A 22,058-nucleotide genomic window follows, 5' to 3' on the forward strand; every position below is an offset into this window, starting at 1 on the left:
ACCCCGGCCCTACTAAAGAAAAAAAAAAAAAACAAAAAAACAAAAAATTAGCTGGGCTTGGTGGCACACACCTGTAGTCCCAGCTGCTCGGGAGGCTGAGGCAGGAGAATTGCTTGAACCCGGGAGGTGAAGGTTGCAGTGAGCTGAGATTGTGCCACTGCACTCTAGTCCGGGTGACAGAGTGAGACTCCATCTCAAAAAACAAAAAAGCATAAGAGGTATAAATATTTTCTTTTTTTTTTTTTTTTTTTTTTTTTTTTTTTTTGAGACGGAGTCTGGCTCTGTGGCCCAGGCTGGAGTGCAGTGGCCGGATCTCAGCTCACTGCAAGCTCCGCCTCCTGGGTTCACGCCATTCTCCTGCCTCAGCCCCCCAAGTAGCTGGGACTACAGGCGCCCGCCATCTCGCCCGGCTAGTTTTTTGTATTTTTTTAGTAGAGACGGGGTTTCACCGAGTTAGCCAGGATGGTCTCGATCTCCTGACCTCGTGATCCGCCCGTCTCGGCCTCCCAAAGTGCTGGGATTACAGGCTTGAGCCACCGCGCCCGGCCAAGAGGTATAAATATTTTCACGCCTGTAATCCCAGCACTTTGGGAGGCTGAGGCGGGTGGATCACGAGGTCAGGAGATCAAGACTATCCTGGCTAACATGGTGAAACCCTGTCTCTACTAAAAATACAAAAAATTAGCCGGGCGTGGTGGTGGGCACCTGTAGTCCCAGCTACTAGGGAGGCTGAGGCAGGATAATGGCGTGAACCCGGGAGGCGGAGCTTGCAGTGAGCTGAAATCGCACCACTGCACTCCAGCCTGGGCAGCAGAGCGAGACTCCGTCTCAAGAAAAAAAAAAAAAAGAGGTATAAATCTTTTAAAGGAAAGGAAATTATTATTTACAGATAATGTGGTTACATGCTTATAAAGTCCAAAAAAAAATCAACTGAAAAAAATATTAGAAATAATGAGAATACTTTTATAACCACCTGATGGGTTCTTCCTGCCCATTACACAAGCAAAATCATTTCACAGAGACCATGGCATTACAGTAAAGAAAGAGTTTAACTGATGCGAGCCTGGCCACACCATGCAGGAGATAGACTCAAATCAATCTCACTGAAGCCTCAGAGGTTAGGGATTTTTCAAAGGGGGTTTTTCAAAGATTCCTGGTCTTAAACTCTTGGGGTCAAGTGATCCACCTGTCTCAGCCTCCCAAGGTGCTGAAATTACAGGTGTGAGCCACTGTGCCAGGAAGATTCAAAGATAGTTTAGTGGGTAGAGGGCTAAGGTATGGGTACTGCTGATTGGTTGGGGATACAGTTATAGGAGTGTGGAATATGGTGCTTGTGCACTGAGTCTGCCTATGGGTGGGGCCACAGGACTGACCGAGTCCCAGTTGTCAGAAATGCAAAAGCCTGAAAAGATATCTCCAAAGGCCAATCTTAGGTTCTACAATAGTGATATTATTTACAGGAGTAACTGGGGAAGTTGTAAATCGTGTGACCTCTGGAATAATGGCTGGTAATTATTTAACTATGCCTACATCTTAGAAAATTCAGGCCCCTTTCCTCTTCCTAACTTGGTGGTCTTTCATTAGTTTTACAAGGGCAATTTAGTTTTTGGGAAGGGCTGTCATCGTTTACACTATAAACTAAATTTCTCCTGAAGTTGGCTTGGCTCACATCCAGGAATGGGCAAAGCCAGCCAGCTTGTGAGGCTAGAAGCAAGACAGAGTCAGCCGTGTCATATCTTACTTATCTTACTGTCATAATTTTGCAAAGGTGATTTCAGTTTAAGGTGGTCAATTATGCAAATATGTACAAAAATCAGAAGTTTTTGTGTCTTAACATTAACTACTTTGAAAATATAATAATGGGAGAAAATAATCCTATTTGCAAATGGAGTACAATCATAAAATATTAAAAAGCAGAATCCATTTTTTAAAACCATAAAACTTTATTAATAGACATCAGAGAAAACCCGAAGTCAGTGAAGAGCTATAATTTATTCTTGGTTAGAAAGCTTCAATAGGGTAAAGACGTTACTTCCCCAAAATTAATCAGTAAACTCAATGGATTTCTTTCAAAAATGAGGGAAGATACAAGGACTTGACAAAATGCCCTTCCATGTGAAATTCAGGATGGCTAGGACAATGTTACAAAAATAAAAGTAATTAGGAATACTAATTCCACCATGACAAAGTGTGATAAAACTTTAGCAACTAAATGGCATGGCACTAGCAGAATGGATGTGCAAAACAACGCAACAGCTTAGAGAATCCAGAAATAGATCCAAAATATATGAGAATTTAACACAGGAAAAACAGGCACTTTATAAATCAGTGGGGGAAAGATAGACTACTTGCCATCTGGGAAAGAAAACTGAGGCAGATTGCTACTTCATTTATTTCAACAAGATAAATTCCTGGTTTATCAAAATGGTAAACATAAAAAGTGAACTCATAGGGATATTAAAAAACATAGATTTATGTTTTTGATACCCTTGTGTTAAGGAAGACCTATCAAGCACGGCAGAAAAGTCTGCAATCATGACAAATATTGATAGATACGATATTAAACAATTCAAAATGTGCATTTCTATAAACCACTCCCCCGCCATAAACAAGGTAAAAGACAAAGTATGGAGGCAAATATTTTCACCATCTATGATAGTGAAAAAATTAATATTCTTAATTTACAGAGCTTACAAATCAATGTGAAAAAGAGAAACATCAATAGAAAAATGGGCTGAGGCCGGGCACAGTGGCTCAAGCCTGTCATCCCAGCACTTTGGGAGGCCAAGACGGGCGTATCACGAGGTCAGGAGATGGAGACCATCCTGACTAACACGGTGAAACCCCGTCTCCACTGAAAAAAATACAAAAAAACTAGCCGGGCGAGGTGGCGGGCACCTGTAGTCCCAGCTACTCGGGAGGCTGAGGCAGGAGAATGGCATAAACCCAGGAGGCAGAGCTTGCAGTGAGCCAAGATCCGGCCACTGCACTCCAGTCTGGGCGACAGAGCGAGACTCCATCTCAACCAAAAAAAAAAAAAAAGAAAAATGGGCTGAGAACATAAACAAATTTACAAAGGAAAATAGTTAAGTAGCCATTATATGTAATTGGAAATATCATTTTACTAGTATCAAACGTACATGGACACACATGCGTATGCATAGAGATAAGACTGGAAAGGTTTTTAGTGGTTGTCTCTGGAGTGGGAGTTTGCATAAAATTCAGTTTTTTCCTTATTTCTTTATTTCCCTTAATTTTTCTACATGGATCTGTGTTTCCTTTATAATCAGAAAGATACCTTAATGCCATTTTAATTTAAAAATAAAAGAAGACAAGGAGAGTTGAATATTGCTCCAACAGCTGCCAGGATTCCAGAATGTTTGTTCTCTCCAAGAAGCAGTCAGCTCCAGCTTTGAGGGACGTGGCCTTGCTTAGGAGACAGGAATGTTCTTGAGTCTGCTTTCAGGGTTCTTAGAAGGAAATTGTTAAGAAGCTTCAGAGTCAAGGAAAGGAGGGGTGACTGGTAAATCATCTGGGAAGTTTTTAAAGATCCTGTAGCCCAGGCCACGCTGTGATCTGATTAAATGGGCAACTCTGCATCAGGGCCCAGACGTCAGTGTTTGTGTGAAGCTCCCCCAGTGATTCCAGTGTGCGGCCAGGGCTGGGAGCCACTGGACCAGAGGAAATCTATGGCTCTATTTGGATGAGGAGCTCTGTCTGTCTGGTCCACAAAGGTCTAGGGATTTTCTCAGCCCAGATCAGAGGACTTGTTGGGGCAGAGAAAGAGAGGGGTTAGGGGACCAGGAAGAGGGAACAGTTCTGAAATATACCAGAAGAGTGGAAAGCCTAGATTGTTTAATGGAGATTTGGGTTTACATGAAGAGTCCTTTAAGCAGATGGAAGGAAAGGTGTGTGTGCGTGTATGTGCATGTACAGGCCTTTTTTCTCACCCCATAAGTGGTTCTGTTTTTGTCCTTTTTAGGGCTACAGAACGGGCTACACGTACCGCCACCCCTTTGTTCAAGAGAAAACCAAACACAAAAGTGAGGTGGAGATTCCAGCCACGGTCACAGCCTTCGTGTTTGAGGAGGATGGTGCCCCAGTGCCCGCCCTGCGACAGCATGCCCAGAAGCAGCAGAAGGAGAAGACCCGCTGGCTCAACACGCCCAACACCTACCTGCGGGTCAATGTGGCTGATGAGGTCCAGAGGAGCATGGGCAGCCCCCGACCCAAGACCACGGTAAGGGGGAGCCCAGGACACACCCGGGCAGAGAGGGGCAGGCTGCATTTGCAGGATGAAGCAGCTTTAAAACAGGAACAGAACAAACCTCTCCTGCCCCAGGTTAGTAGCATCCTCTTTGGGCTTCCTATTTGGCCTCTGGGAGCAGCTGCTCAGGCCCACTGAGCCCCTGACCGCTTCCTCCTTGACCTCTGCCTGAGTTTTTGGATCTAAGGAGCAGATTTCTCCAGAAGGCAGTTGGGCCAGGCACATGACGCAGAACCAGTTGGTTTGTGTTTCTTTCTCCCACATCCACAGGGGGCTTCTGGGAAATTCAAGGGAGGAGCATTTAACATTGGGACTTCAGATCTGATGCAAGTCCAGGAGGCGGGCTGCACAGCCACTTCTATGAAGTTACCTTTTCTCTCCCTCTCCCCACCCACAGGCTGTCAATTTCTCTTTAACATAAAAGTAGCCAATAGCCAAACAGAATAGCTCTTCATAAAACAATATGAAGCTCTCCACGGTGGCTCATGCCTGTAATCCCAGCACTTTGGGAGGCTGAGGCAGGCAGATCACGAGGTCAGGAGATCGAGACCATCCTGGCTAACACGGTGAAACCCCATCTCTACTAAAAATACAAAAAAATTAGCCGGGCGTGGCGGTGGGCACCTGTAGTCCTAGCTATTCAGGAGGCTGAGGCAGGAGAATGACATGAACCCGGGAGGCGGAGCTTGCAGTGAGCCAAGATCGCGCCACTGCACTCCAGCCTGGGCAACAGAGGGAGACTCCGTCTCAAAAAACAAACAAACAAACAATATGAAGCTCTCCAAACTCAAATCAAGTTACCTAATACTGAAGCCCAAATGTTTGCCTGTGTGTCAAAGCTGTTTCCCAAGGTTCTGACCCCGACTCTTGGACGTTCTTTATAGCCGACCTTTGGCCTGAGGGCCTTCATTGGTAACTGGGTCATCTGTTGCCCTTCTCTGCTCCTGGAGACAGACATCAAAGATGCCGAAGAAGAGAGAGTGTCTATGAGTAGGCTTGCTGACCTTCCACGCAGGCCGTTGGGCCCAGATCTCATGGGTGGACCACCAGGGAGGATGCATGGGCCTGTTCCCTCACCTCAGCCCCATGGCCTTGTGTTTGTACAGTGGATGAAGGCTGACGAGGTGGAGAAATCCAGCAGTGGCATGCCGATTCGCATCGAAAACCCAAACCAATTTGTGCCTCTCTATACCGACCCCCAGGAAGTGCTGGAGATGAGGAACAAGGTAAGTGGAGGCCGTTTATCCCACTCTTTCTTCTCCCACATTGGGGGTCTCAAGTCCCGCAAACGGGAGCTGAGTTCCCAGGATGTGCCTGACTTGCTGACATCTCACAATCTCACATGCCTCACAGGAGAGGGAAACTACCATTGACTGACCATGGCCCAGGTGTCGTGCTAAGCGCCGTACTCATGTGGTCCCGTAACCCTTTACCTAGAGCGGGGCTTGGTTTACACATCTGCTGTGTCTGAAAGGCCTGCCCACAAACTGAGTTTTAATGAATTTTATACCATTTTCCTTTTGGTTTATTTGCAATATTTCAAGATCACTGTGTTTGTTTCCGGACCTTTGCCTGACAGTTCACTTGAGTATATTTTTAATGTTACTTTAAAACTGCAGTTGTAGCAGGCACCTCTAACAGGTCAGATCACTCACAGGATAGTGTTGCAGTGTGTGGGCCTGGATACCCTACAGCACTTGTTGAAAATTTAGATTCCTGGGTCACCCTCCTCTACCACCCTCCTTCCCTCTCCCCTCTCCCCAGACATTCAGATTCAATGGTGGGAGGGGGTGGGTGCCTAGAATCTGTATTTAAAACAAATTCCTCATGGGCTTCTTAGGATCAACTATGCCTCATTTTACTTTTCATAGTTTACAGGTCCTTCTGGTTTCATGAAAATCTGGTGCTTTACATAAATTGCTAATTCACCCTAGAACAGACTTGGAGGCCCCCCCTTAGACTGCAAGGATTGCATTATGATAGAAGACAGGCTCCCACACCGCTGGAGGACCTTTCCAGAACCCAGGCACACCAGTATGCCCCCTCCCAAACTCCACGCTGATCCCGAACAGCCAGCTCACTCTCCCTCTCCCCTTTCCACACAGATTCGAGAACAAAACCGACAAGATGTGAAGTCTGCGGGACCTCAGTCCCAGCTCCTGGCGAGTGTCATTGCCGAGAAGAGCCGAAGCCCGGTACAGCAGAGGCTGCCCCTGACTGGCGGGGAAACATGTTTGCCTTCGGGGTCTTCTGTGCCTGGGGCTGGGCTGCAGGACCCTTGAGTCCTCATACCCACCTTCCCCTGTGATCTTGGGTGCTGGTGCTCTTGCTGCAGAATGGAGGCCCACCTCACAGGGGTGCTGTGAGGACCAGGGAGGACAATGTCTGATGGCCCTGGTGGGCACTGGGCAGGGGAACAGCAGCCCAGCCTGCCCACAGGAGTGATGCGGCCAGCTTCCGTACCTCCTGCCATGGAACTCCACTCTGTCCTCCCTTACTACCCCATGAAGTGGGGACTCACAGGCTTGGGGCTGGAGACTCCCAGGTGTGCCCAGCCCTGAGTGTCTCTGACCTCTGTGCCTGGTATGATGTCATCCAGCCAGAGCTCTGGGAAAATGATCATGTACCCATAGAGAGGGGGCATGAAGACAAGACCTATGCTCCTATAGGATGGGAAGGGACAAGATTGCCCACACAAACCCACATTGAGTTAGAAAGTATTGTCATTGTTTTTGTGCTTGAGATAGAACAGTGTTTTGTCTAGTGCTTAGCAAAATGGGTGAAGTTCAGAATTCTGGCATGTGTTTGAAATCACCGCTGCTCCTTGCAAGGTAGCAATGGACATGACATTTTCCTTAGCAGTAAAACTCGGGGAAATACAGGAAATGTTCCTCTCTACAGGGCAAATTGTGGTGATGCAGTGATTTCAGATCAAGACTGCAGCCCACAGGGTGGGTGCCCGTTGGCAGGAGAAGTGCGAAAGTTGCATCATCACACCTTCCTCCCCTCAACCCCAACTCAGCCAAGATGGGGAACACTGAACATCCCGTAGGGTCAAGGATAGAAATAGCCATGTTCTGGGGGGAGGTGAGAGTTTAGTACAATAAGCAAAACTTAAAAAACAAACAAAAATCTCCCCTGCCATGTATACCAAGTGCTCTTCTCAGAGTCCCTCTTCTTGGGTTTTTGGTCTTGGATTCTCGGTTGACTCCGTGATTCCCTACATTAGGCCTGCTGTGGCCTCCCTTTTGGAAGGGGCCCAGGGGCCAGAAGACCTGGCGGGCCAGGGCAGGGAGGACTGGCAGGCTCTAGGCTCACCTCCCTTTGGCTTCACTCTCTTTGCTCCTCAGCTTCAGAGTGCTGCGTCCTCAAAGGCCAAGATGAGGATGCCAAATTAGGAGAAAGGGCTGTGGAGTCTGAATTTTAGTCCCTATCTTGGGCTGGAGGGGTCAAATAATTCCTGAAGCTTATGCAAGGGCCGGCTGGTCAGCTCCTTGGAGCCAGGGGCCCCACAGAGGTGGCAAAACCCAGTGATTTTGCCACTATCCCTGCAGGGACCTGCGGTACAGGCAGGTTGAAGATCTGAGACTCAGGAACCTTGGCCCTTTTGTCACTTACGACTGTGTGCGAAACAGGACTAACAGTTTGGACTAAGAGCACTGAAGCTGCTGTGTGTTGTGCATATAACTTAATGCTGTGTGTTGTGGCTTGCACTGCTGTGGGGGCGGGCGGGGAGGGCAGTGATGGGGAATGGCTGGCATGAAGCTTGCTTGAGCCAATGCTATGCTTGCTGGGCTTTGGCTGACTGCCTTTGGGCCACCAACTGTATTTGCATAGTGATGGCTTGGAAGTGTCCATAGAAGGGATTGCAATAAAGGTGTGTCTTCCTTCTGCTTGGGAGCATCCTTTGATTTTATTTCAGGGGCAGACTGTGGACCCCCTATATTCATCCAGCCAGTTGCAAAAATCTGGGTCTAGGGGTGAGGTAGCAATGGGGAGGAATGAACAACCCCTACCCCGAGGCCCTGAGCTGTTTCCAAGGAGCTGCATGCCATGCTGTCCCTAGCAAGACCGCTTGCAGCCACATGAATCTAAAAGGAAGCTGGGGCCTGTGCCCCAACTGCGGCGTTCAGAGAGCGACACACCCTCTGTGGTTAACTTTCAGTCTACAGAGAGCCAGCTGATGTCCAAGGGCGACGAGGATACCAAAGATGATTCAGAGGAGACGGTGCCCAACCCCTTCAGCCAACTCACTGACCAGGAGTTGGAGGAGTACAAGAAAGAGGTGGAGAGGAAGAAACTAGAACTTGATGGTAAATGACCCTGAGGCACCCTTGCTTCTAAGTCCCCAGGGTGGAGGGGAGAGCTCAGGACCACCATGAGAGGACCTTCCTGCTTATCATCAAAGAATATATCTACCGTAGTTCCATTAATTGCAAAAATGCTCTTCATTGCTCTGTTCCTGACAGTCACTCGGTTCCTTCATGACGTCACTTGACCCTCTCATAAAGGAGTTAATACTTGTAATGTGCTTAGAGAAGTGCCTAGAAATATGGCTTAGGCCAGTAAACACCAGATCAGTTTTAGCTATAATAATGATCATAGTCATCATTATTATTTCCCACCAGGTCTAGTATAAGCCTTTTAGCCTGGCAATCAAAACCCTCCACCAGCTGACACCTTTATGTCTTTTTCTCACTCCTTTATTTCAGAATCTTGAGTGAAGCCCATCTCTCCGTGTTGACTCCCAAATATTCACTCACAGTAGCTCATGTGCCCTTGTTCCTACCTTTGTCTCTTCCTGGCATGGTTCCCCTTCCTGGCTAGCCTGGTCAGTCATCCACACTTCTGGCTTCCTCTCAAACCCCTCTCCAGCTAGGAAGGCCACCCTGTCACCCTCTCTATTCCACCCAAATTGAGCTGCCCCTTCTCTTTGCTTCCTGACCACTTGGGGTCTGAGACACATAATTCAGCTTTTGGTTGTGTCCACCGGGCTAGACTGTCACGCCCTCAGGGCAGGGTCTTCCACCATCTCCCCTCCTCATCCCAAGTCAGCCACCTTCCTGGACACAAAGCAGGCACTTAAAAAAACCCTTGCTGGCCAGGCATGGCCTGTAGTCCCAGCACTTTGGGAGGCTGAGGCGGGTGGATCACTTGAGGTCAGGAGTTCGAGACCAGTCTGGCCAACATGGTGAAACCCCGTCGCTACTAAAAATACAAAAATTAGCCAGGCATGGTGGTGCGCGCCTGTAATCTCAGCCACTCAGGAGGCTGTGGCAGGAGAATTGCTTGAACCCAGATGGCAGAGGTTACAGTGAGCTGAGATCATACCACTGCACTCCAGCCTGGGTGACAGAGGGAGTCTCCGTCTCAAACAACAACAACAAAAACAAAAAATCCCTTGCTGGCTCGCTTGGAGCTCTAATGTGCCTACTGAAAAGCAAATAGAAGAACATGGCACTTTATATCCCTAGGGATTGCTTGGACAGAAAATATAAATTTGATGAATTAAACAATAGTTACATGCAAAGAAATCATGGGTGTTTTTAAGGGGAGTCGGCAAAAAATAAATAAAGGGAGTTGGTGGTTGTGGGTCCACCTCTTACCTGTTGATGTGCTCTGTGCTCACAACATAAAGCTCCTGGCTGGTTCTCTTCAGAGACAGGACAGGAATGAGAGCCAGGCTCTGGTCCGGCCGTGTGCAAGTTCTCCTGCAGTGTTGTCCTCCACATCTGGAGTAACATATTGGTAGGTGTGTTTCGATGAAGGAAACATGACTCCACCCTCTCCCATTGGCCTTCCCAGGGAAGTAGCAGAAATCTAAAAAGGTTAGGGGGAGCAGCTAACTTCAGCCAGAAGGTTCATTATCAGCCAGAAGGATTGATGACCACATAGAAAACAGTAATTTTTAGAAGGCTTTATTTCCTTGATTATCTCTTCTCTATTTGACCTCTATCCTGAGGTGGTTTTCTGTTTTTTTCAGGAGAGAAAGAAACTGCCCCAGAAGAGCCTGGCTCACCTGCAAAGTCTGCACCTGCTTCTCCGGTGCAGAGCCCAGCGAAGGAGGCAGAGACGAAAAGCCCTTTAGTCTCTCCTTCCAAGTCTTTAGAGGGTGAGTCCAGCTGAGCAGGCTGGGAGGGAGGGAGAGGGGTGCATCTGCAGGCTGGGAAGGTGCCCTGCCTTCCACCCGTGTTGCTCCTAATCTGAAAATCTTTCCTCTCTGCTATTTCTAGGGAATCAGAAATAGGGGTTATCGAGTTTCACGTTGTTTCACTCACAAGCTGTAACACTGCACCTTGCAGCTTAAACCCAGTGTAAGCAATGAAGAATAAGTGGCCCCTGGCTCCTTGCCTCAACTCAGACCTGGCTGGGGCTGTTAGGCCTTTCCAGATGCACTAGCCCCTTTCTCAGACTTTAACGTGTATGGGGACCGTGTGGGGATCTTGTGAAACTGAAGATTCCGCTCATTAAGTCTGGGAGGTGGCCTGAGAGGCTGAATTTCCCAGGTGAGGGTAATGATGTCATACTCAACCTTAGCGGTACATTGGAATCACCTGGGGAGCTTTAACAGGCTTGATCCCACTCCCAGCTTTTCTGAGTTAAGGAAAACTCAGAATAAGTCTTCAGTCAGGTGGATTGAGGAGTACAGCCTGGAGTTTTCACATCTCTAAAGTGTGGTCCAGGTTGAAAACAGCTTCAGTAGAGAGATACTAGCTTAAAGAACTGAGTTCTAGGCCCAACTGAACTGCTAACTAGTAATAACTGCTAATTTTAGCAAATCAGATAGCATCTCTGTGCCTCAGTTTCGTTGACTGTCAGATGGGGCTCCTAATATATTCCCTTTTCATACATGTATAAGGGAAATGTAGGTGAAAACATACTTTGAAAGAGTAAAAGCAGGACTTAAATAATTTAAGATGCTATTATGGTTATGGTTAATAATATACATAAAGTGGATAAGAATTATAGTTCCTGGCCACCTAAATCGTAAAAGTATCTTTACTGAGCTCCTGGAATCACTCCAGGGCATGAACACTCCATCCCAGGTCCCCTGGACACCCCCACCAGACAGAGCCGTCCTACTCTCCAGAGAGCAGCAATATGGTGGCCTATTGGAATCTTCTCCCTCTGGGGTAGAACGGCCACACATGTGGATTCCAGTAGAATCCCCAACCCTGAGCTCCCTCCACAAGCAAACTACTGCCTCATGTGCAGCGTTGCCAGAGGAAACCCATCTGCTTGAGGCCAGAGCCCAAGCGGATGTCCCCCAACTGTTGTGTTCATTGTGTCTCACCGTGGTGTTGTCAACCTGTCTCCACAATGTCTTCCTTTCTCTTCCCATTTGTGCCTTCATCAAAGGAGTTTCCTCCGATTCTGAATACTTGTCTCTGTAGTAAGTATAGACAGGCTGTTTACTAACTCACCGCAACCCTTGCAATGGGGGAGGGAGGATTTTTTTTTTTTTTTTTCCAAAAGAAATAGATTTCTCCCCATGTTTTTCTTTTGCGACTCACAACTCTGCCTTTGGGAAGTTTCCTGGCTGTAAAATTCATGGCCAATTCCACATGCACTATGCATGGATTAGGCTTCTCTATGGGAGATGTGGATATACACACATAGGCCACACACATACACAAACACACAGGCACACACGCCCAGAAGCAATAAGCTCCCAAGAGTTTGCAGGCAGTAGGGCCAGCTCGCAGGCACTCCCGGCGGTAGAGTGCTTATGGCTGTCAGGCGCCCACTCTTCCTAATGCACGGGCACCTTGAAGGAGCCTGTTGCCTCATCTAGGTTTTGGGCTAGAGCCTGAACTGCGTTATAAGGATGCATAGAGGGCCTGGTCTGCTAGGGTCTTTAGGACATGTGTTCCAGCCGCAGGAAGGAAATCCAGGGCTGGAGAGGAGGCTCATGGAGGAGTGGGACAAGGGCCAGGAGGGGCGTGCAGTGGGTGGGATAGCTGTTTACCCACTGCCTGACATTTTACACCCTATAGCAGGATTTTTCATTCTTCCCCTGGAGGGGCCCACTGTTGAGTAGTTAGAAGAGTTGTCTTGAAGACACTTCCCATAACCCACTTCCTGTAACAGACAGAGCTAGGGAGCATGGCACCTTGGAGCAGACCCTGCATGACGAGGACACAAGCTGTAGTTGGGTGGGGAGCCTGGTGCGAAGCCTTGGCCGGGCTGCTCACAGGCTTGCCCAGCTCCTAGGCAGACAGAGCTGACCTGCCATGCAAGTCTCTGCTGTTTCACATCTAGCCCACCCATCAGATCGGGGATGGCTTTTTCCAACCATTTGCTACCATGACCTCAAATCCTCTTATGCTGAGTCACTTCAGTGTCACTCCTCATCTGTCTACCTGATTCCTACCCCATCAGCCTCTTTGAAGGCTCGCCATCAAAGAGAGCCTTTGCATCTGGCCATCTGTGCTATAACCTTCTCTTTAGCTCCTGTCGGACCTTGTCCCAGCTCACCTTATCCTCTGCTGAACCCTCAGGGCAACTGGCTATGCCTGCAAAGAAATAGCCCTGTATTTGATATCACATGATCAGTTCTGCCACTAACTAATGTAGCCATCTCAAAGAAGTCATTTAAAAACACTGCTGGATGGGAATAACATGAATCTTTGCCTTTCCTAACCCACAGCATGTTGTCAGGATAAAATGAGCTACTGAATATAAAAGTACTTTGTAACATGCTTTACGTAAGTTAGTCCTTTTTATCTACCATGTTCTCCAAATTGTAAGAGCTAATACAGCACTTGATGTTTTAAGCCACTAAGTTTTAGGGTGGTTTGTGATGCAGCAATAATATTTGGTTAAGTCATGGTGAAGAATAAGAACTAGTATTACGGAAACTGGTTCTTTTGTGGGTTGACTGGGGTTGATGGGGCTTAGCTGGATGATTTCTGATTGATGTGATATCCGCGGAGGGCTACAGTCAGTAGGGAGCTTGACTAAGCTGGAACTTCCAAGATGGTGCACTTACATGCCTGGTACCTCAGCAGCGGCAGCTAGAAGGCTGGGCTCAGCTGGGACACTGAGATGACTGGGTGTCTGTCTGTCTGTCTGTCTCTGTCTGTCTCTCTCTCTCTCCCTCTCTCTCTCCCTCTGTGTGGTCTCAGGGCCCACCCATGCGGCCTCTCTACATGTTTTCCATCAGGGTAGTTGGACTTTATACATGTTTGGTATAAGGCTCCCAAAACTGTGAAAATAGAAGTTGCTAGGCCTTCTTAAGTCTTTGGCCTGAGGCCTGCTCTGTGGCACTTCTACTGCATTCTATTGGTTTTGCCAGCCACAGGGCCAGCCCAGATTCAGTGTGGATACCCGGAGGGATAGTTCATTAGGGTCATATGTGCACACAAGCTGTACCAGATACTGAAAGTATATTTGAGTACTTAGAGGAACATTTATATCCCAGCTGTGGTGAGTGGATGGGAGGCACAGAGTCCACTGCATCCATTTATGAGAAGCTCTACTTTCTTTTTTATCAGCAGTACTCTAGGTTTGGGGGTAAGTAAAAGTCGCAGAAAACATAACATTCTAAACTTACGTTTCTCAATGTGTGGCCAATGGGCCTTTTGTATCAGAATTACCTGGGGACTTGTTAAAAATATCTATTTCTTGGCCCACCTTCTGTTTCAGTTTATTGTGAGGACAACACTAGGAAGCTGCATTTTTACAAGCTCTCTGGGTGATTCTTTCAGACACTGATGTTTGAGAATTTAAACCCAGACAGAAACTCTGTTGCAAACCTCTCTGCATGGCCAGCATCCAGCTCAATGGTCAGCCATGGGCAGCTCAGCTTGTTGCTCTTCTTCCTTTGTGCTCTGTTCTTTGAGCACCTTTGGGCCTTTTTGACTGTTGCTGCATGAGTGCTCAGCCTTTGTGTCAACATAGAACATGTTTTTTTTTTTCAAGGTCTTTAATGAATCTCTCTATGACCTCTCTATGCAATGGTATGGCACTACCGTTTCAACAGGGAAATAAAAGCAGTACATGGCAGCGACCAATTCTCCATGCATTTGGAATATAGGTCAGGATCTGTCAGATTGACCTTGTGTTCAGAAGTGCATCAGCAAATCCTGTTTCTAGGCCCTCCACTGGTGTCTTCTCTGCTGCAAAGAGAAGACTTCTCAAAGCTGGGGGGCTTGAGGCAAGAGGTCATGTGTTTGAGCCTGAGATGTCAGCAGGCCAGGGAGGAAAGGCAGCCTTGCTCCTTCAGTTACGCAAGGTCCATATTCCTTCTCCATGTCTTTATCGCAGTGCACGGCCACAGAAGAGCCCAGCTGCTGAGCTGATGCAAGGCACCCTCTGTTGAGCCTTCAATCTGGCCTCACTTGACAAACGTCAGCAGCAGTAAACATGGCTTGAACATGTTGTCACTGAGCTGCATGATGATTGTCAGAGAAGTAAAAGACAGAGTTTCTGTCATGAACAGTGTACTTGGGTGATGAATAGACTCTCAAAAGAAAAAAAGATAAATGACACATGCAAGTGTAAAATGAATATATGAGCAGTGGGTTTAGAGGAAGGCGAGCTCATTGTCCAATGTCAGGGGAGGCTGTCCAGATACAGTGTGGCTTGAGCCAGACCTTGGGTAGGGACATGCTTGGAGCGGCAGAGAGGAGTGGAATGGGTTGTGCAGGGGTGGTGCCTAGGAAGCTGGGGGAGCTGGCATTCCTGGAAGGGGACTGTATTAGGCTTCTCCAGAGAAACAGAACCAACAGGATATGTAGAGGGATAAGAAGAGACTCCCTAGGGGAATTGCCTCATGTGATGGTGGAGGCTGAAGAGTATTTTGTCTCTAAGCTGGAGAACAGGACAGCCAGTGGTGTAACTCAGTCTGAGCCTGAGGCCTGAGAACCAGGAGCTCTAAGCCTGAGGGCAGGAGAAGATGGGTGTCCCGGCTCAAGAACAGAGAGAATTTGCCCTTCTTCCACCTTTTTGTTCTATGTGAGAGGGCCCTAAACAGATTGGATGGTGTCCAAACATGTTGGTGAGGGCAGATCTTCTATATTCAGACTTCTGATTCAAATGCTAATCCTGGACAGGCGCGGTGGCTCATGTCTATAATCCCAGCACTTTGGGAGGCTGAGGCTTATGGATCGCCTGAGGTCAGGAGTTTGAGATAAGCCTGGCCAACATGGTGAAACTCTGTCTGTACTAAAAATACAAAAATTTGCTGAGCATGGTGGCATGCGCCTGTAATCCCAGCTACTCGGGAGGCTAAGGCAGGAGAATCGCTTGAACCTAGGAGGCAGAGGTTGAGCGAAATTCCATCCGCCCCCCCAAAACATGCTAATCTCTTCTAGAAGCACCCTCACAGACACACCCAGAAATATTATTTTACCAACTATGTGGGCATCCCTTAGCCAGTCAAGTTGACGCATTAAAATTAACCACCACATGTTCGTTGGTGGCCAAGAGACAGCCAGTGGTTGGAGGCTGTGGGCTAGTGAGAAATCAAGTTGGAGAGGCAGAGTGTCCAAACCAGCTCTGCACCTCCCACAGAAGCCCCCTTCCTCTTCCAGCCTCTAGAAGCCTTTTAGTCCTTTGTCTCCCAACCCACAGGGTCTGGGTGTGGGCCCTGACTTCTGAGTCTAGTCTTGCTCCTGCCACCTGTTCTCCCAATGCCTCCTGTCTCTCCCCCAGCTTTCCAATCACCATCGTTGGACACAGCCCCCATTTTCCAACTTCTGCCCCACTCTACTCACTCCCAGAATATCCCCTATTCCCAGAGCTCCAAGTTCCCCCCATTCAGGAGACAAAGTCAGAGGTTCTTCTTAGAAGAGGCTAGAAGGTGAGTTCCCATCTGACCCTAGTTCCTGGGGCCTCTCCCAGCCTGGTCTTCAACCTGTTGACAGAGGAGGGGTCTAGGCTATCAGAGCCTGTCCTCAGTACTTTCCAGGGGCCTAACACATGTTGATTTCTGGAGCCCTGTCCCTTCTCTTGGCCAGTGGAACCCTCCAGTGGTCTCTGACTCTGTAGTTGAGGGAGTAATGACCTTAGTTAGGAACCTGGCTCCTCTAATCCCCATTTTCCATGTGTCATGACTCCTCAAACAATTCATGATGTGGAACCTCTCTGAATCATGGCAGATGCACTATCTGTCGCCCCCACTTTCTACATGGTGAGAAGAACCTTGAGTGTTGCTCTCCTAAACTAGACACACACCAGGGACTGAGGCTGTTGCTTAGGTTGACAGCAGAGCAGGTATGGGCAAAGGGACACGGATGAGGGGCATGGTTGAAGGATGCCATTGGAGCGAGGATACTTGTTGCTACCAGGCAGGAAATGACACTTGGACAGAAAGTGGGAGCCCCTCTTATCCATAGTTGTCTTCATGGAGCTAGAAGGCAAGTGCCCAAACCATCTCAGAGGACAGCGCCAAGGGTCAAGCTTGAGAAATGCATCCTAATGTGTCATTCAAGTGAAGGCCCTGCAGTGAGGGTCTAGGTTGAAGTTGCAGAGCCATGGAGAGCCAAGGAAGATGAGAGGGAAGACCAGAGCAGTAGGTACAGGAGACAAAGGCTAGCACTCAAGGCTGGTGCTCATTTACATGAATGGATCCAGTTCAGCTTAGAAGGCTCAGGCTGGGATAGACAAGAAAAGATTAGGTGATGTTATTAGCTTGGTTAAAATAAATCCATCCACATATTCATTTATTTGCTCATGCCTTCAACCATTCATGGATTCCACAGACCTTTTCTAGTGCCTTCTGTGAGCTAGTAACATAGGTCATTAGACACAGTTTTGCCCTAATTTATTTCAGTTTAGAAGGGGGAGGAGATAGGCATAAAAAACAAGTGTGGGCTGGACGCAGTGACTCACGCGTGTAATCCTAGCACTTTGGGAGGCTGAGGTGGGCGGATCAAGAGGTCAGGAGCTCGAGACCATCCTGGCCAACATGACAAAACCCCATCTGTACTAAAAATACAAAAATTAGCTGGGCGTGGTGGTGGGCGCCTGTAATCCCAGCTACTTGGGAGGCTGAGGCAGGAGAATTGCTTGAACCTGGGAGGCAGAGATTGCAGTGATCTGAGATCCCGCCATTGCACTCCAGCTCTGGGTGACAGAGCAAGACTCCGTCTCAGGGGAAAAAAAAAAAAATGCGTGATCATTTTGAAGTTGCTAGGATGGAAGTTTAGAAAGCAGAGGCAGAAAGAAAGGAGTGATAAACTACCTGGAAGTGGGAATGAGGATCAGGACAGACTTGAAGGAAGAAGTAACACTCAAGCTGATTCATTATATGGAGTGAAGGCTGGGGACACAGAGGAGAGTGAAGGGCCTTCCAGAGGGGAACGGGCTGGGATGACAGTGAGAGGTCCAGGGACCGGCAGCTTGATATGGCAAAAAGCAGGCGAAGTGGGAATAGGAGAGTGGACAGAGAGACGGTTGTGTCCAGCCTGGTTTATGGCACTCAAGAGTACTGCCAGGTGATGGCCACAGGATTACGTGGCAGAACGGGAGAAGAGGCTGGATGAGGATGACAGGACATGGGCTGGGCAGTGGGAAGACTGGGAGCAATGGCCAAAGTCTTTGGTACCAATAGGGAGCTGGTGCTCCACAGTGGTCTGGAGGGGCACTTTGACTTGCCTAGCAGCGTCAGGAGTTACGAAGGCTTTGTTACAGGGAGATCTGGCCCAGGTAGTTCACTAGTCCACTCTAACTGTCCTCAAGTTACCCCACTCTGTCCCATCCTCCATATAACCATGCACTTCCCCAGACTTCACCCCTGTTAGGATCCCAGGCTTTTCCTAATACCGAGTCCTTCACTCACTCTCTCTGTAACACTGACTATACCTTCCGCATCACCCACGATCTCATACACCCCAGCATGCCGGGTTCCTTCTTGTGATGTGGCAACACACACACACTGCATTCATATGTGCCCATCACACACGCACCACACAGGTGTGTCACATGCTTACTCACATTCACACCCTTGCATATGCTCATGTGTACTCACACACACTTGCACACACAAGGACATTTGTAGACGCTCACTCCCACACTCATATACCACTCACTGTCAGACACACTGGTTTGCACATGCTCACACCACACACATCACACACTCATGCTCAGTCACACACACTCATGGCAAACAAACTCACTTGCATACTCAAACTTACACACACACACCACACACAACCTGCCCACTCACACACACACACAAACACACTTGCACACCCTCACACACGCTCACTCACACATATACTTGCACACCCTCACACACACACTTGCACACCCTCACACATGCTCACTCACACACACTCCTTTCAGTTCCCATGGTGAGAAGAAACTGAACCGGAAGTTGGTAAGCCGAGGTATACCCACCATGGTACTGTGTTCTTCAGCCTTCTTAGCTGTACAGCGGGGAGGAGGGGCATCAGATGATATTTACCTTGCTTTCTACTTTTCAGTCTGTGGTTTTACAATCTCCCTGACTCTCACCCCATCCAGGCATCTGAAAGGTTGCGTGGAAGCAAGGTTGAGTGAGAGTGGGGAGGGGGAGAAAGGGTGGAAGGAGGGTTTGGTTTCTGGGGCCTGAGCAACTCTGGCCTTGAATATGCCAGCGATCCCAACAGATTCCCAGGTGGAATAAAGACCTGGGGGCCCCAGTGGCTGCTGGAATGGGCTGACCAGGGGTCTTCCCGTTTTGACTAACATGTCTGGGAAATACGGGGTCCATGTTATGTAAGGAATTCCACTCTCCCTCTGCCTACTGGGAAGATATTCTCCTTATTTCTTGGAGTTCCTCACTGGTGTAGAAAATGAAATGGGTTTGAGAACATGTAATTTCCATATTTTTATTGGTGAATCTGAACTGGTTACAACAAGTCGTAGATGTCTCCACCAAGCTGTACACCTTACCGCCTTCTCCTTCCTCTGTGTCTGTTTCTTCTTTCTTGCCTACAAAAACTGAACTGGACCCCAGCTGGGCCCCCTGCCACATTCAGACATTAATATCCATCTAAATTTATAGACAAGAGCCCAGAGCTGCCGGCCTGCAAGGGGGTGTTCCCAGGACAGGCCACATGGAAGAGGGTGCAGATCAGAACCCAGTCCTTCCATCTGTCTCTGGAAGCCATCCCTCAACATCAGGCTGGCCCTCCCCTCGCTCTGGATTGACTTTATAGAATTCCCTAGAAATGGTTCTGTTAGCCCCAGGTGGAAGCTGTCACCTGAATGAAGTCTTACGGTCATATCTTCTGATCTTTTTCTAGAAGGTACTAAGAAGACAGAAACAAGCAAAGCCACCACCACAGAGCCCGAAACAACCCAGCCGGAAGGGGTGGTGGTCAACGGGAGGGAGGAGGAGCAGACGGCAGAGGAAATCCTCAGCAAAGGCCTGAGCCAGATGACCACCAGTGCTGACACGGATGTTGATACCTCTAAGGACAAAACCGAGTCGGTCACCAGCGGCCCCATGTCCCCAGAAGGCTCACCTTCCAAGTCTCCCTCAAAGAAGAAAAAGAAATTCCGAACCCCCTCCTTCCTGAAAAAGAGCAAAAAGAAGGAGAAAGTGGAGTCCTGATTCACGACACTTGTGGGCTCCCTCCTGCCTCCTCTCTCTCCTCCCCTTCCCTTCTCCCATCTCTGTCCCTGCAAGCACAGGGCCAAGGAGGGATAGAGTAGGACCCTGGACCACACTCGGAAGGGGAACTTAGAGATCGCCCGACCAACCCTTCGTTTTACCGTTGCCCCAGAGAAATCAGGTGACTTGCCAAAGGTCACACAGCTAGTTAGCGGCAGAGCCTGCACTCGAATTCAGGTCTCCTGACTTCCAGTCCAGTGCTCCTTCTGCTACACAACACTGCCTAGTTGTGGGCCGCCTTTGTTTGGATGCTGCCCACTAATCTGAGCCTAGGGCAAGAAGGCCAGAAATGGGCCATGATCTCTTACAGGCTCAGACTAAATCAGACAGGTTGAGGCTTCCCCTGAGTAAGGTCCATTTCTTCGCAGGAATACAATCTCCTGCAGATGGAGCTATCTCTACATTTAAAAATCTCTTCTCTTTTCCACTTTGGGTCCCTGCCCTGCTGCTCAAAGCAACCAGCCAAACTGACCCCTCCAACAGAAAGTAATCTTTGTTCCCAAGGGCTGATGGCTTAGCTTGTACTTCCCCACACATTAACCCTGAGCTTTCTTCATGGAACCTCTTGAATGATGGATGGAAGAGCTGTAAGAGGTGGCAGGCATAAGGGCAAGCCGTGTAAGCTGAGGACTGGGGATGGTTTCATCCACATAAGAGGCCAGGAACCTGACCCCTTTGTATTGTGCGTCTCAGGCACTTCAAAACTAAAACCAAATTTAGCATAGGAAAAAGTTGTTTAATGCTCAGGGTAGAAATTTGGGGAAGTTGAAATCCTCTGTTGGCTTTGGGTTGTATAAGGAGGATCAAAACAACAGAGGGAATGCTATGACTTTCTAGCTTTGCATGACACCTGGAGCAATGCACTGTACCTGCCTCACTCCTGTCCAGCAGTAAGGTGTCCCCTGACCTTCCCTCACCCCCAGAAACACTTGCTTACAGACCGAAACTGGCATCTTACTCTTGGCACCTTGATTTGCACCCTCTGAGGTTCCAACTCTGAGTCACTCTAGGTCCAGCAGAGGAGAATCAGAAATGAGCCCTTCAGGATTAATCCTCTTACACCAGCTCTCAGAGAAATGCTGGGTGTCCCTGTCCCTGTCCCTTTCTGTCCATCCTGGGGCCTGGTAATGGCCACAGTTATCGTTTTAAATGCCACCACTGTCTTCTCATGTTCTTCTGTGGGGCATTGATTAATGAGCATTGTTGGCTCCTAAAAATTAGACAATCCATTCTCTTAAAAGCACAGTGTCTTGAAAGAATATTTTTCCTTTTCATCTGACTATTGTGAAAATATTTTTGAAAGTTCTTAATCATAGTTTCCCACTTTTGAGCACTTACTATCTATAGACACTGTGCAGGCTTCACATACATTACATCCTTTAACCCTCACAGTAATCCTTTGAGGTGGGTAAGATCATTCCCATTTTGTGGGTGAGGAAATTGACCCCCTAAAAAGATCATTGACTTGTCCCAGCTGACTTGGCTAGAAAGATCTGGATTCTGGATTTGAATCCAGGTCAATCTGAGTCCAGAGCCTTTGCTCTTAACAGCTATGGTGACCAGACAACTTTCATCCTCGGGGGAGGTGGTTTTCATCCAGGACTTGTCTCTATGACTGGTCTCCATTGCATAATGTTAGTACTTGAAGCAAAGGTAGGGAACTCCCTCTGCTCATCGTCATCAGTGCACTTGAAGTTCCTGGTCAATGTGGACTGTGGTGATGCTACTGTGTGCCTCTGACAAAGGATAGGCAAGAGTCTTTTGGTTGGGGCAGGAAATACCATCCATAGTTGGCTATTTCTTGAGAAGGAAGGAAACTGACCTAGTACCAAGGTAAACCCGACACTGTGTCTCTCTAGTGCAGATTCCTAACTGCTACCCCAGGCTCCATCTGTGTTCTACTTCCTGATTGGGTCAGATTTTAGGAGGGACAACCCACTGATGCCTCAGAAAAATCTGTCATATGGGCAATGCCTTTAAAAGCCAATCCCTTGATGCCTTCTTTTAAAAAGTATATTTCACATTCATTTATCCTCTCGTGGCATTTGTTAAGGATCCACCGAGCACCAGGCATTATGCTGACATTGAAAGAGAGCCATCATTATGACTAGAATAATAAGTGGCAAACAATGTTGTGAGAATGGTGAACACGACCTCTGATGCAGCAGTTCGTGTGCGAGTTGT

General features: G+C 48.1%; 1 protein-coding gene across 1 annotated transcript in view; it reads left to right on the top strand.

The window, feature by feature from the left end:
- Positions 1 to 21,164, top strand: part of ADD2 (adducin 2) — a 106,955-nt gene extending 85,791 nt beyond the window's left edge. Inside the window, 6 exon segments of the mRNA NM_001266617.1 lie at positions 3,983 to 4,240; positions 5,374 to 5,493; positions 6,373 to 6,462; positions 8,433 to 8,580; positions 10,251 to 10,379; positions 19,504 to 21,164. Coding sequence (NP_001253546.1) covers positions 3,983 to 4,240; positions 5,374 to 5,493; positions 6,373 to 6,462; positions 8,433 to 8,580; positions 10,251 to 10,379; positions 19,504 to 19,814 — 1,056 coding nt within the window. The 3' untranslated portion in view covers positions 19,815 to 21,164.
- Positions 21,165 to 22,058: the final 894 nt, after the last annotated feature.

The sequence above is a fragment of the Macaca mulatta genome, chromosome 13, assembly GCF_049350105.2.
Source record: "Macaca mulatta isolate MMU2019108-1 chromosome 13, T2T-MMU8v2.0, whole genome shotgun sequence".
NCBI lineage: Eukaryota > Metazoa > Chordata > Mammalia > Primates > Cercopithecidae > Macaca > Macaca mulatta.